This window comes from Mauremys mutica, chromosome 12, assembly GCF_020497125.1.
Source record: "Mauremys mutica isolate MM-2020 ecotype Southern chromosome 12, ASM2049712v1, whole genome shotgun sequence".
Taxonomy (NCBI): domain Eukaryota; kingdom Metazoa; phylum Chordata; order Testudines; family Geoemydidae; genus Mauremys; species Mauremys mutica.
In genome coordinates, this window is record NC_059083.1 from 31,415,954 (window position 1) to 31,430,977 (window position 15,024).

General features: G+C 53.0%; 1 protein-coding gene across 2 annotated transcripts in view; it reads right to left on the reverse strand.

Annotated features, from left to right (window-relative positions):
• The window catches only part of LOC123345533 (zinc finger protein RFP-like), a 47,823-nt gene extending 46,207 nt beyond the window's left edge, over window positions 1–1,616 (reverse strand). For both annotated transcript variants that reach the window (XM_044982509.1, XM_044982511.1), the window contains exon 1: window positions 1,069–1,616. In XM_044982509.1, the coding sequence (XP_044838444.1) occupies window positions 1,069–1,485 (417 nt within the window). In that variant the 5' untranslated portion in view covers window positions 1,486–1,616. The remainder of the gene's footprint in view (window positions 1–1,068) is intronic.
• Between the last annotated feature and the right edge of the window lie 13,408 nt (window positions 1,617–15,024).

The following is a 15,024-nucleotide window of genomic DNA, read 5'->3' on the forward strand; positions in this document are numbered from 1 at the left end:
GGCATGGACCTGAGCTGTCTGGAGCCCTTTTGTGTGCGCACTGAAGGTGCTCGGGGTCCCACACAGTGTTTAGCCCAGTGATCTCCTCTAGTGCAGACCGGTAGCATCTGAGTTTAACCCTTCATGGAGCAACACAGGAGTTCAGGTTCCCCATGGGAAACCTCGTCTGCCTGGTGAGCCTGGAGCTTTTCTCAAGGAGTCTTTTTCTCCTACTGTCTACATGTCATCACTGCTCCGTGCTCCTGAGAGGGACAGTGTAGCCTAGTGGTTAGGGCACTGGGCTTGGCCTTGGAAAAATGGGGGTTTATAACTAGCTCTGACACTGACCTACTGAGTAACCTTGGACAAGTCACTTCCCCTCTTTGCACCTCAATTTCCCCTCCCACCTTTTGTCTCTCTTGTCCAATTAGACAAGGGGTGAGACAACATGGGAGCGGGGAGGGGCCAGCCTCCCCAGCCAGGCGCTCAGAGGACGGGCAGGATGGGCCTGTGGCTGGATGTGTCCCGCAGGCCGTAGTTTCCCCACCCCTGAGTTACACTGTAAATGGCTCAGGGCAGGGATTGTCTCTCACTGGGTTTTCTACAGGGCCCCCCCACAATCGAGGTCAGATCTCATCTGGGGGCTGTAGGGGCTGCTGGGATGCCAATAACAATAATAAACACTGTGACAGAGTCAGTAATAACAGCCACAGCTTGTAACTCCCCCTTCTCCAGTCTGAAGGCAGCGCTCCCACATAGACTGGCCTGCAGCTCTTGTGAATCAAACCTCACTGGGCATTTAATAAATTCCGGTCTGCAGAGAGTTCCCTTAGTTCACTGGTGGGAGCTGGGTTTGAAAAGGATTCAGCTGCTCAGAGAAAAGTTTCCCACGTCAGACAATTTTTAAATCGTTCTCTTGCCTTTCTTGCCAGGCTGGAGTATCATTAATTTGTACAGCCTCTTTCATGCAATGAAGGCTACACACAGCTGAGTGACACAGATACACCAGTCTCAGGAAACTTGTGATGCTATTAACCTGTAATTCAAATCCAGAGTTATTATCCATTAGACGGGACAGCAGTTCCCTACCTTGTACTCCTGGGCAGCCTCCTGGATGGGAACCACCATGTGAGTGCGGTGAGCCTGGGATCTGTCGCACACCACACAGATGGGGGTTTGATCCTCTTCACAGAACAGTTTCAGAGCCTCCTGGTGTTTCCCACAAACCCCGTCCCCTCCTGTTCCCTTTGCTGCCTGTAAACTCAGTCGCTTGGCGATTTCTACCATGTTTGCCAGCTGCCCGTTGGGCCGGAGGTTTCTCTGTTGCACAGTTTGTCTGCACTGAGGGCAGAAGGCGGCTGTATCGGATCCCTCCCAGCACTGGGCGATGCAGGCTCGGCAGAAATTGTGCCCACACTCCAGAGTGACAGGTTCTGCGAAATACTCCAGACAGACGGGACATGTTGCTTCCTTCTGGAGACTTTCCATGGGGTTCTCTGCAGCCATGGCTCCCTCTGGGCAGTTTGTAACAGGCTTTGTTTCAAATTCCTGAATTCAAACTATGCCCCGCCTGAAGCAGCAAGGGGGTGTTTCCCTTTCTGGAACTGACTCCTGCTCTTTGTTCAGTTGGAAGGGGCCTACCTGTAAAATCAGAGTCCTGGAGGTTGTGGTGAAAAATTTAGCACTAGGGCTGTGGTCTGGCAATCAGCCCCTGTGCTGGTGGAGAGGGTCACTGGGGCTTCACATGGACGTCAGCTCTCCCTGTGAGGTTGAGCCTGCAGGAGCAGGGTCTGTGTGTCTAAGGAGCGATAGTCAGAATTGGTGGGATTCTTTCTTGTTTTATACTATATAATTTTGATACATAATGTTCATATTAAGCAATTTTTATATTTATTGTAAACTTTCACAGTTGCACAAAAATCCCGGTTTCAGCATTTCATTCCAATTGTTACCAATTTAAATGTTCACAGCTCTGGGAAATTATGGGGGGGATCAGAGAATATTTAGGTCAGACCAGAACTATTTAATGACACTGGACACTGAGATTCAAAAAGTTGAAGCTTTAGAACTGTTAAAATAGTCTGTGAGCAGGTAAATCTCCTCCCTCCCCCAGCAGCTCCCCCAGGGCAATAACCCAATTCCTCCCACCCACCACAGGGACTGAGACTGAAAGCAGGGCCAGTGCAACCATTTAGGCCAACTAGGCGACCGCCTAGGGTGCCTAGTGGTTGGGGGTGTGTAAAAGCCTACTCAGGTGAGGAGGTGGAGTGGAGGTGAGCTGGGGGAGGATCGCGGGGAGGGCTGCCCGGAGTAACGGGGGGGGGGGGAGGCGCACAGGGGAACCGCTCCCCGCCCCAGATCACCTCCACTCTGCCTCCTCCGCTGAGCACATAACCCACCTCTAAGTCTCCTCCAATCGACGCCGAAAGCCTGGGAGGGGAGGAGAATTAGAGCGACGCGGCGTGCTCAGCAGAGGAGGCGGAGCCGAGGTGAGCTGGGGCAAGCTCCCCAGGCGAGGTTAGCTGCTGCGGGGGGCTCCCTGGGTGGACTTTCAGCCAGGGTCGGTGCAAGTAAGTTTCGCACCCTAGGCGAACTTCCACCTTGTACCCGCCCCCCGCTAACCCCGTCCCCCACTGCAGCTAACCGAGCCCCCTACCCAGGGAGCCCACCCCTGCTCCTTGTCCCCTGACTGCCCCAACCCCTATCCCCCCCCGCTGAGTCCTGACAGACCCCCCCCGGAACACCCACAATCCAACCCCCCCCATTCCCTGCCCCCTGACCGCCCCCCCCCAACCTCCGCCCCCTCTCTGTGCCCTGATTGTCCCCAGGACTCCCTGCCCCTTAGCCAACCCCCCTGGCCCCAGCCTCTTACCCCCGACTCCCTCCTCACCCAGAGCCTCAGCGCCTCGCCCGACAGCTGCAGCGTGTGGCCTGCGGGGCCTGAGCAGGGCCGGCTCTAGGTTTTTTGCCGCCCCAAGCAAAAAAGATTTTGGCTACCCCAGCCCTTGGTTCTTTCTTCCCCCCTCAACACTCCCCCACCCCCCGCACACCCTGCTGCCCCAGCCCTGGGCTCCCCCCCAAATGTGACCTCCTCATTCACCACGGCAATCCCCGTTTACACTTGCAGTGAGGATCAAACCGTTTCTCCTATTTTTATTTCACTTTAGTATAAATCTCATCCCCTCATCCCCTGCAACCCCATCTTTAGTGCTCCACATGCACATGGAAGGCACAGGGACTAATCCTCAAACCTTGTACCCGGAAAGGAATGGTGTCAAGGTTCCTTCCCCACTCTGAACTTTAGGGTACAGATGTGGGGGACCTGCATGAGAAGCTCTAAGCTCAATTACCAGCTTAGATCTGGTCTGGCTGCCACCATTCACAAGCACTCCCTTCCTTGGGTAGCCTTGAGAAACTTCACCAATTTCCTGGTGAACACAGATCCAAACCCCTTGGATCTTAAAACAAGGAGAAATTAACCATCCCCCCTCCTTTCTCCCACCAACTCCTGGTGGATCCAGATCCAACCCACTTGGATCTAAAAACAAGGAAAAAAATCAATCAGGTATTAAGAAAAAGGCTTTTAATTAAAGAAAAGAAAGGTAAAAGAAAACCCTCTGGGAGAGATTAGCATACCAGCTACTCTCACAGACAACAGATTCAAAACACAGAGGATGTTCCCCTTGGCAAAAATTTAGTACACCAATGAAAATACCCAAATAGCCAATTTGATTCTACCTCTAATTGCACAAGACAGGTTACAAAGAAATAAACATAAACCTATTTATCTCTTTCTAAAATTTACTACTCTGATAAGAGGCTGGTTCCCTGATCTTTTTCACTCTGGCTGAAACTGAAAACTAAACAAAGGAAAAAACCCTCCTTCCTTTTGAAACATCTTGTTCCCCCATTGCTTCCTCTGGTCAGGTGTCAGCCAGGCTAGGTGAACTTCTTAACCCTTTGCAGGTAAAAGAGGCATTAACCCATAACTGTCTGTTTATGACAGATGGGGATCTAGTAAAGAGGGTTCAGGCAGAGGAGCAGGTGTGGGGGTGCTGGGGGCTCTACACTGGCAGAGAAGCGGCGTGTGATGTACTCACAGAGGAGGGTGGAGGAGAGAGGGTATCGGGAGGGTTGCGGGAGAAGAGGTGCAGGGGAAGGGGGAGGTGCAGGAGGAGAGGGCTGGGGGGAAGGTACAAGGGGAGAGGTGCAGGGGAAAGAGAGAGTACAAGAGGAAGGGGTGCAGCGAAGGCGCGATGGGGGAGGTACAAGTGGAGGGGCTGGGAGTGGGATGGGGGGTGCAAGGGCTGAGAGGGGCAGGCGCTGACAGCTGCTTCCCCAGCCCCGTGTAGGCAGAGCCGAGAGGACGGATGCTGACCTCAGGTGCCCGAGCCAGGGGAGTCCCCTGGTGGGGCAGTATCCCCGGCTGCCCTGCTTGGAGCTGGGCTCTGCCTCTCCCCACCCAGGGCAGGCAGCGCAGGACTGAGGCGGGGGAGGTGCACAGCGGGCTGGGTCCGGAGGCAGGAGGTGGCAGCCCCCTGGCAGCTCGGGCTGCCCAGCCACTCTCCCTGTCAGCGCGAGCCGGGATCTGCGCCCCCTGCACAGCCCGGCGGCGCCCTGCACAGCCCACTCGGGCAGGGAAACACCGCGCCGCCCTGGGGAGACTCAGAGCAGAGCAGCAGCGGCAGCAGGACGACTCCCCCGACCCTGCATCCTGGGCCCTGCTTCCCTCCCTCCCCAGCTCCTCACCCACAGGCTGGGCTGCAGTTCAGGCTGCCCTGCCGCTGGGGAGCCCGAGCATCATCCCCCGGAGCTGAGCCCCTCCCGCTGCCGCAGCCCAGGCTCAGCTCCAGGGGATGCTGCTCAGGGCAGCCTGAACTGCAGTCCAGCCTGGGCAACACAGGCTGCCATGAGCGCCATCTAGCGACTGAATTCAGAACTGCAGTGTCAGCTCCAGCTCAGCCTGAAACATGAGCTGAACATCTTGGTTCAGGGCCGGCTCCTGGCTTTTTGTGCCCCAAGCAAAAAAAAAAGTGTGTGTGGGGGGGTGGGGAGCTAGAGTGCCGCCCCTTGGAAAGTGCTGCCCCAAGCATATGCTTGGAGCGCTGGTGTCTAGAGCCGGACCTGTGCCTGAGCTCCGTCCCGCTCAGAGCCGCGTGGTGAGGGGGCGGGGCTGGGAGCTCCACGCCCAGTGGAGGCAGCTGAGCTCAGCCCGGAGCACGCAGCCCCGCCCCCTCACCTCTGAGGGGGCAGGGATTAGGGGCCCCGCCGGAGACACGCCGCTTGATGTGCTAGGGGTCAGTTCGCGGCCCGGTTCCTAACAGGCCGTGGACCGGTACCGGTCCGCGGCCCAGGGGTTGGGGACCCCTGCTCTAGGGGTCCCTGGTTCAGTGCTGGGTCCGCTGGCCAAGAGAGCAGCCATCACCCCAGTTCTTAGCCTGGCGGCTCCTGCTTCTGTTTCCCTGCAAGGTCTCCCCAGCTCCCGGAGACTCCTGGCTCTCTGCAGATGGCAGCGGGTGTGAGGGGAGCTGGCGCTGTACAGGGGATGGGCTAACCAGAGCTCTCCTGTCCCCAAGGCTCTCAGGCCACTTGTCCAGCCTGGCTGCAGGAGGGGATCTGGGGACAGACAGAGGGGGCCTGGGAGAGTCTGGAGGGGGCAGCCACCTGGGAGCAGACACTGAAATCCAGCGGTGGTGAGAAAGGCACAGGGACAGGTGCTCTGGGCTGTGTCCTTTAGATATTCACAGCTCATGTCAGTGAAGATGCTGATTGGATACTCACTGGGGGTTGAACCATCAAAATTATAAATCAAAGTACAGTGGATCTTAGTACTTGGTGTCAAACAATGACTGAGAAACCGTCACCAGCCACTTCCCCAGAGATGCTGATAACCTGAGTGTTAATAAACTTCTTTCGCAAGCAGAGACCCCAAGGCACAAGAAGATCCCACAACCTGATCTGGTGCCTCTTGAAAGCAGAGGAAAGATTCCCACTCACATCAAAGGCTTTTGGATCAATCTCTGAGTGACTTGGTCAGTCACCCTGAGTGCCAGTCACTGCACCCCAAAACTGGGTTCTCTGCACATGCAGCGCAGGGGGGTTGGGCAGGTGAAATCCAGCCCCATCCTGGATCCGGGACATAGGGCCCCAGCACAGCACAGCCTGTGCACCCTAAAGTCAGCCCCTCCCCCCGCCTGTGTAGGGTGGGGCCACTGAGAGGGGCTGGCACTGGGAAGAAGCTGGCACCGCAGGTAGGTGCTGTTCCTCATGGGGAGGAGCTGATAAGCTGCCCTGCCTGAAGCACAACCACTGCCTGTGACACTCCGCACCTGCCCAAGGCTTGCAATGGCCTCCTGCCCTCAAACTATGCCCATGTTAAAAAATGGGCAGAGCTCAGTGGCCTCACCACCATGGCCCCTGGTCTTCCCTGCTCCAGTGCCCCTGGATCGCCTCACTGCTACATCGGCTAGTTTTAGGGCTTTGTGTCCTGGCCACTGTTGCTTTAGTTGGTAACTTTAGCTACAATCCCAGGGAGATGTTTGCACTGGAATTTTCTCATAATTTAAAGACAATCTTCTCCTAAAATCTCACCCTGTCTGAATGGTCCTAGGGATTTCCCCTTTTTCTCTCCAGTTCTGACAGCTGGTGATCTCTGTATGGGAAGCTAGACTTGGGGGAAAGCAGCATCCCCACGGTTATATCCGCGTGCTGTACCCTCCATAATATTTGTCAAGGGAAGGGTGAAAGATTCAGTCAGGCATGGACCTCCAAGGTTCAATGCCTGGAGGCTGAATTTGCACAGCCAGAGAGCAGGGCTACTAGAGAGGCCCAGCACAGGGCTGCAAGGATTAGGGATGCCTTGAGGGAGGAATTTGAGGCTGAAAACCAACAGTAATGTTTGGTACCTTGCACGGGAGTGAAGTGCAGTGGTTACAATGTTAGTAGGAATGTGTTTCCTAAGATGATTTGCAGTGCCTGTTTCTTTCCTGGGCTAAGGTATCTTTGACTTTCTGCAATAATAAAGACTGTTTTCAAAGCCAAGAATTCATTTATTGAAAAGAAAATTAGTTTATTGACAGACACACAACATTTTGGGAACCTAAAAGGGCAGAGGGGTGGGGTGGGGAACTGTACAGTCACAGGTTTGAATATGTCCTGTCTGGAGTGCTGTGTAGTGAGTGCTGCACTTCTGGATGCCTATACTGCATGGGGATGGGGGTTGAGTGCAGAGGGTAAGGGTCGTAGTTCTCAGGGCTGGTTGGTGAACGTACAGGTGTTGGAGGCAGCTGCTGCTGGTGGTAAGAACCCGGATGCTGGGGAACAGTGATTTCCCTACACCCCCCCAGTTTTGTGAGCTAGTTACATACCAATTTAGTGACTGTTTGGAAATCTGAATTTAAACTGAAACATTAATGCACACTTTAAAAGCTTATACAGTGCATGATAAAATATGTGTATCTGAAAAAGTATAATAGATTTGAAAAGTATTAACATAGACTAGCTTCCTTGCTTCCTTATACAGCTGTTGTTTTTTATGATGTCAGTGCATTCATTTCCGTGATGTTGGCCAACCTAATAATTTCAAATGATAATTTGTAAGCAAAGTCTAAATGAGCTCTCCCTGAAAGCTAGTGATGAGCTGGGGCTGTGGAGAAAAGCTTTAGGGCCAGATTATATTTACATTCACACCTAATCTACCTAGGTATTCAGCAAACAGAGCTGTGTTGTCCAAGTGATAGATTTTGGCTGGGGTTGGGTTACAAGCCACTTGAATGCGGGGGAAATGGGGGATGAAATGTTTTTTTTATTGTATGAGTAAAGGGCAGTAGAACTGTACTTAGCCTGTGATGATTTGAAGGCATCAAGAGAGAGGGTGGGGACCTGTCCCTCTCATAGGCGCCGACTTATATGGGGCTCTGGGGCTTTAGCCCCAGGAATATTCCCAAGCAGGGGCTCTGCCCCACCAATGTTTTCTCCCCTGCTTGGAGCGCACCCCCCGCCGCCGCCACCGTCGCCACGGCTGGAGCTTCCCCCCTCCCCGCCCGGCAGGGGCGGCTCTAGGCACCAGCAAAACAAGCTGGTGCCTAGAGCTGGGGCCCCAGCTCATCCTGCCGCTGCGAGCCGAGGAGCGGCCCGTCCCCTGCAGCCGGGGCAGGGCCGCGCTACCGGCTCCGCTTGGGGGAGAGGGATGGCCCCTTACCGGTAGCGCGGCCCCGCCTGGCTGCAGAGGACGGGCCGCTCCTCCTCCGCTTGTTCGCGCCCAGGTCCTACACAGCGCAGCAGCAGCAGCTTGGCTGGGGGGGGGCGGGGCTAAGCTCCGCCCCGCTCAGAGCCGCGTGGTCAGGGGGCGGGGCTGGGAGCTCCGGGCCGAGCGGCTCCTCCCCTGACCACGCGGCTCTGAGCGGGGAAGAGCTCAGCCCCCCCCGGAGCCATGCGGCTGCAGCGCTGTGCAGGGCCGCTTCTCGAGGCGTGCAGGGAGCGGGGGGTAAGCAGCCGGGGCCGGGGGGTTGGCTAATGGGCAGGGAGTCCCGGGGACACTCAGGGGGCAGGGAGGGGGCACAGGTTCTGTGGGGGGAGGGGCGGTCAGAGGCCAGGGAAGGGGGGTTGGATTGGGGGGGTCTCAGGGAGGTGGTTGTCAGGCACCCCCCGACCCCATTACCCCCCAGGCCCAGCCCTGACCCCCAGCTCCAAGCCCAGCCCCTCTGAGGTGGGCACCCCCCAAACCCATCCTCCCCACCCAGCCCTGTCCCCCAGCTCCAAGCCCAGCCACTCTGAGGTGGGCACCCCCCCCAAACCCATCCTGCACAGAGAATGGCCGACACCCTGTCTCCAGGCAACTGATGGCCTGGGCCACCCCCCTGCAAGGTGCCAACTGAAGGTGTTGGAGAACAAAGAGATCAGGTGGCCTCCTAATGCCTGGAAAAGAGACAAAGGCCGGAGGAGGGAGTGTCAGTGCCTGTGCGGACTTCCGGGAAGCGCATGGTGTGGAAGGGGATGCTGGGATGCTTTGGAACAACTCCATACAAAGCCAGTCAGGACTCTGGGGGAGCCTCCTCTCTGAGCATACTGTCTCCAGGGCAAGAAGCTTACACCTTCCTGGGTCTGACCTTGGAGCATTCAGCATGCCCTTCCACACCATGCACTTTCCGCAGCGAGTGTGCCCAGGCGGGGTCCTGGGGCAGCCAGAGGTCCCTGCACCCCAACTCCGCAGTCAGATGTGACTCTCAGCCAGACAGTAAAACAGAAGGTTTATTAGATGACAGGGATACAGTCTAAAACAGAGCTTGTAGGTACAGAAAACAGGACCCCTCAGTCAGGTCCATCTTGGGGGGTGGGGAGCCCAGACTCAAGTTCTGGGCCTCTCCCGATTTCCCCAGCCAGCTCCAAACTGACACTCCCTCATCTGGCCTTTGTGTCTCTTCCGGACAAGGAGGCCACCTGATCTCTTTGTCCCCAACACCGTCAGTTGGCACTTTGCAGGGGAAACTGAGGCACCCACACAGTATTCAGAGAAAACATTAAGAACATTCCCACTTTGTCACAACAGGTGCAACAAAATTTAATACTGTATATTAAAGCAGGCAAGTGCTGCTTCTGACTTTCCACTTTTAATTGACCCTTGCAATCTTGTAGTGCTGACGCATTGTAGCTTCATTTTATATCAGCTTACAGGGTGAGAGCGGGGGGGGGGAGACACCACCATTTTGGGCCCCACCAAAAATTATACGAACCTGCCGCCTATGGTCCCTCTCCACTGTTTAAAACGAGAGCTGATTAGGCTCCATAGATAGTCTTTTGTTCTGTGTAAAGGTGGGTGTCTGGGGCTCAACCCTCCCTGGGGAGGAGGTGAGGCACACTGGCCTGTTGTTCTTACTCGGGTCCTGCCCTGTTTCTTCAAGGCCGAGCAACAATACAAAAAGACAGTTAGGGCTCAGGCCTTCTGCTGCAAGGCTGAGCACTGGGGTGAGAGGGGAAGACTGCCACCCGCGAGTGGAGTGGCAGGGGGGACGCAGGCCCACCCACTCCACTGTGTCCCAGCCCGGGGCCCTAGGCAGCGGCTACCACCGCTGACGGTCAGTGGGGATTCTGACCGCAACACACTAACATGGGCGTAGGTTAATCTGCAGCCTGATTGGGGTCGGCTGCCCCCGGGCCATTTCCAATACCCCCCTCCGGGCCTACCTGGTCCGGGACGTCTGCTCCCGGGAAGTCCAACAGCATGGGCTCCTCGCAGCCCGGGCTGGGGGGTAGATCCGGCAGTTCCTCGGGGAAGTCCGGCCAGTTCTGCTCCGGGGGTTCCTCGGGGTAACAACAAGGGAGAGGTGAAGTCTCCGGCAGGTTCCTCCTCGTAGACAGCACGGGGAAGCTTCAGCGGGTCCTCCCAGTAGCGAGCGAGGGAAAGCTCCAGCCAGTTCGGGCAACTGCTGTGGGCTCCAGCAGCTTCCCAGTCCCGAGCCCTCTTGGGCAGGTCTGCTCCCGACGGTGGCTGGGCTCCGACTGAGCTCTGGTGGCCGGGTTTATGCTTCCGGGTCGCTGCCTGACCCTCTGAGGGGCGGGCTCACTGTTCTGGAGCCCCGCCCCTTCCGGTGTCCGGGGCTTAACCCTCCCTGGGGAGGAGGGGAGCCACACCGGCCTGTTACATTCTGTTAAGTGACCACTGCAGCTGAAATCACTGACAATCAGGTCTAAGTGCTTAGTCCTGTTGTGGGGACAGTGTTCCTGTGGGGACAATGTTTTTGTGTAAGAGACAGCCCAGACTGCACTAGAAGTGAGGTTCCCCCACTGAGAGCTCAGCTGAAATCACTGAGAGATGGTGGAACCTCAAGAGACCAACTCATAGAGGTCAAAGTGGCAGGTGGCAGCAGACGGTGACTGCGCAGGGCCATTGGCAACAGAGCGGTGGAGTGAACGGTGGCACAACGAACAGCCGTGACCAGAGCGAACAGTGAGCAGCTGGAAGAACAAGTAAAGTGCCTTCTTGTCCTCCACCTGGAAGGTGTACTCACGTGAAAGCACCTCTGAACTCTGAGACTCCACTGACTAAAGACAACACTGGTGAGCGGGGTGCGGTGGAGGGAAAAGGGAGGGGCATGTTAAGTAAACATTTGTTTGTTGGACTATATTTTAGTCACTTTGCTCCAGAATGCTAGATTTGTGACTGGGAATGGAAGCTTATATAAATATGTTTCCTGGTAGGCCAAGATTTTTAAAATGCATTATTTGCCAAGGTTGTTATCTCACATTGTTGCTATCTTGGGAGGTCATTATGTTGGGGAGTTTCTGTACTAAACATTTTTATTATTATAATTAATTTTTACATAAGAATGGTCATACTGGGTCAGACCAATGGTCCACCTAGCCCATTACCCTGTCTTCCAACAGTGGTCAAGGCCAGGTGCTTCAGAGGGAATGAACAGAACAAGTAATCATCAAGTGACCATCCCCTGTTGCCCATTCCCAGCTTCTGGCAAACAGGCTAGGGACACTCAGAGCATGGTGTTGCATTCCTCCCATCCTGGCTAATAGCCACAGATGGACCTATTCTCCAGGAATTTATCTAGTTCTTTCTTTAATCCTGTTATAGTTTTGGTCTTCACACCATCCCCTGGCAAAGAGTTCCCTGGGTTGACTTTATATTGTGTGAGGAAGTACTTCCTTTTGTTTTTTTAAACCTGCTGCCTATGAATTTCATTAGGTGACTGCTAGTTCTTGTGTTGTGAAGGATTAAATAACATTTCCTTATTCACTTTCTTCGCACCAGTCAAGATTTTATAGACCTCTATCATATCCCCCTTAGTCATCTCTTTTCTAAGCTGAAAATTCTCAGTCATTTTAATCTCTTCTCCTGTTTCATATCCCTGATCATTTTAGTTGCCCATCTCTGTACCTTTTCCAATTCCAGTATATCTGTTTTGGGATGGGGTGACCAGATCTGCACACACCATTCAAGGTGTACACATACCATGGATTTATATAGAGGCAATATGATATTTTCTGTCTTATTATCTATCCCTTTCTTAATGACTCCCAACATGCTGTTTGCTTTTTTGACAGCTGCTGCACATTGAGTGGATGTTTTAAGAGAACTATCCACAATGACTCCAACATCTCTTTCTTAAGTGGTAACAGCTAATTCAGATGCCATCATTTTCTATGTATAGTTGAGATTGTTTCCCAATGTGCATTACTTTGCGTTTATCAACATTGAATTTCATTTGCCATTTTGTTGCCCAGTCACCCTGTTTTGTGAGATCCCTTTGTAATTCTTCACAGTCTGCCTGGGACTTAACTATCTTGAATAGTTTTGTATCATCTGCAAATTTTGCTACCTCACTATTTACCCATTTTTCCAGATGAATATGTTGAATAGGACTGGTCCCAGTACTGACCCCTCAAGGATACCACTATTTATCTCTCTCCATTCTGAAAACTGATAATTTATTCCTACCCTTTGTTTCCCATCTTTTAACCAGTTATTGATCCATGAGAAAACTTCCCTGTTATCCCACAATGGCTTACTTTTCAAAAGTCAATTTAAATTATTTTTTTTTTAATTTATATATTTTTAGAAATCTAGACCTGTTATGCGTTTTGGTGTAACTTGCATTATTCTTATGTTAAATTTGCATCATCCTAACAAAACATTTACTTTATTCATATTGCTTTTATATATCTCATTGGTCCTGACACCCCCCCTGTAAATTCGAACACCCCACCCTAATTTCAATTCCTGGGGAAAACATTGAGTAGAGCTGTTAGTGGCTGGCAAGGCATCTGGTGCCAGAGCAAATGCCTGGACAGTGGACCAAGCAAGATGCACCCCCTGGCCCCCACCAGGGTGAGAGGTGAACTCTGCAGATGCACCTCTACATTCTGGGTCTTCACTGTGAGTGCTGCAGAGGGAGAAGGGGTGGGCACGTTAAAGGAACTTTTGGTTGCTTGAATTAAAACCTGAGACAAAAGGTTTTGTCCCCTGCCCAATGTATTCCAGGGAGGTTGTTTTGCTCATGGTTTTATGTTTATTAATCCAGCTTGCAGCGTTTCCCCAAAATGCCATGTGATTTCTCTCCTTTCATTCAAAGTTTCTTTTCTACACTCAGACTCCGTGGTTGCGAGAGGGGAAGTATTGCCTCTAGAGGTGCCCAGGGCTGTGTGTCATTTTCTCAGGTTACTGGGTGGGGCTGGAGCTGGTTCTGTTGTATTGTTGAAAAGGAACTCCTAGATCAGTGGTTCCCAAACTGGGCTTTGTGAACCCCTGGGGTTTGTACAGTTTTTTTGGATATTGCCATTCCTAATATCTGATTTGTCTCCATTTATCCTTTTCCGTAGAGACTGTCCAGTTTGGCCGAAGTACATAGCAGACGGGCATTGCTGGCACATGATGGCGTAAAACCTGTAGGAGAACACCTCAACCTCCCTGGCCACACAATAGCAGATCTTAAGGTGTTTCCAAGATCGCTGCTTTTATAATTTATACTCAGGTCAAGGAGAATATCCCTGGAAATACTCATTTTTAGGAGGAGGTTCACAGGACTTGACATTTTAGTGAAAGGTGTTCACGGGTTGTTAAAGTTTGGGACTCACTGCCCTAGATATTGAACCCGGGCCTGGCTGCTGCGAGCTTCCCCCAGCAGAAGGGTTATATTAATACACAGTGAGGGCATCCACAGTCACACACAGACTTGCACTGAAACAATAGGTGGGAACTAAACCCCCTTGAGTGATTTCAGTGGCAATGTGTTGGCAGAGGAGCCTTGGCTTGGTGGTATCTTGCTGATCATCTAACCACCCGCCTGGGACCAGCCGGGCTACAGGGGCTCTCTGGGTTAAGGTCAGAGGCAGCTGGTGTGTGTTAGTGACAATGCATGAAAATAGCAACAATTCATTAATCTGGAGAAAACCTGGAGCTGAAGGGTGATTTTATGGTAAATCTTCTAAGATTTATGTCATCACAACCTGAAGGTCACAGCCGAGCCCCTTCAGAACACAAGCTACGAGCTAGAAAGAAGATTTTAGGTTTTAATTGTGTAAAGCTCCAAACACAAAAGGGAAAGTAACACTCAAACCCATTCCCCACCCCAATCCCCCACCCTGTTCCAGCTGCCCCAGTTTCTTCCTGTCATTTTGTCTCCTTGGGCCAATACCGAGTTCATTATCACTGTGTTGACTGGGTCTGCTGGGGGGAAATACAAGGCAGAGATCCATGTTTTGGTTTTGTCTGATTCTGGGCAGAGGAGTGTCAGGCCAGAGAAAAGGGACAATGGGGACTGCTCGGCACACAAAGCTGGACATGCTCAAGTCCACAGTTAGCAGCAATTGCTCCTCTGCACAGGCTCTTTGCTGCTGGAGCTCCCCGCAAATGTTTCCCACCAACGCATTTGCCTCCACAGGTCTAGATTTTGACTGTGGTTGCACCGTTGCTCCTTTGACCTGAGCAGTTAGCCAGTGTTTGGGGCCTTGCTAGGTTCTTCCATTGGCAGGAGAAATTGATTATAGGAGTCAGGTATTTCTTTGGTGCAATCTTTATTATTTACAAACAATATCCACACATTCTTTTCCCCTGAACACGCTACAAACAAACAGCAGCCGGCAGTTTCTTTACTCAGAACTCCACATCTGCCTTTCCGGGGAACCCCGGCCTGAAGCAAGCTGTCACTCAGTTTCCTGCTGGGATCACACTCAGGACTGGTTCTCTTGGCTTTCTGCCTCACGCACACCAAGCTGCCAGCCAGTCCCTCAGCCCCTGTGTTTTCAGCCAGCTCCAGGGAAACCCCTCTTAGGCCTGCTCTACACTTAACACTTAGATCAACCTGGGGATGTTATTCAGGGCTGTGAAACTTTGTGTGCTCTGAGTGCCACAGCTAGATCGACCTAACCCCCGGTCCAGACAATGGAATTCTGCCGGTGACCTGGCTATGGCCTGTGAGAAAGGGGGATAAACTAGAGCAATGGAAAAAACACTTCCGGATGCATATACACTATGGCACTTCAGTGACAGCTGTAGCTCTGCTGTAGTAGCAATAATCTTCCTGAGACCTGGTCTAC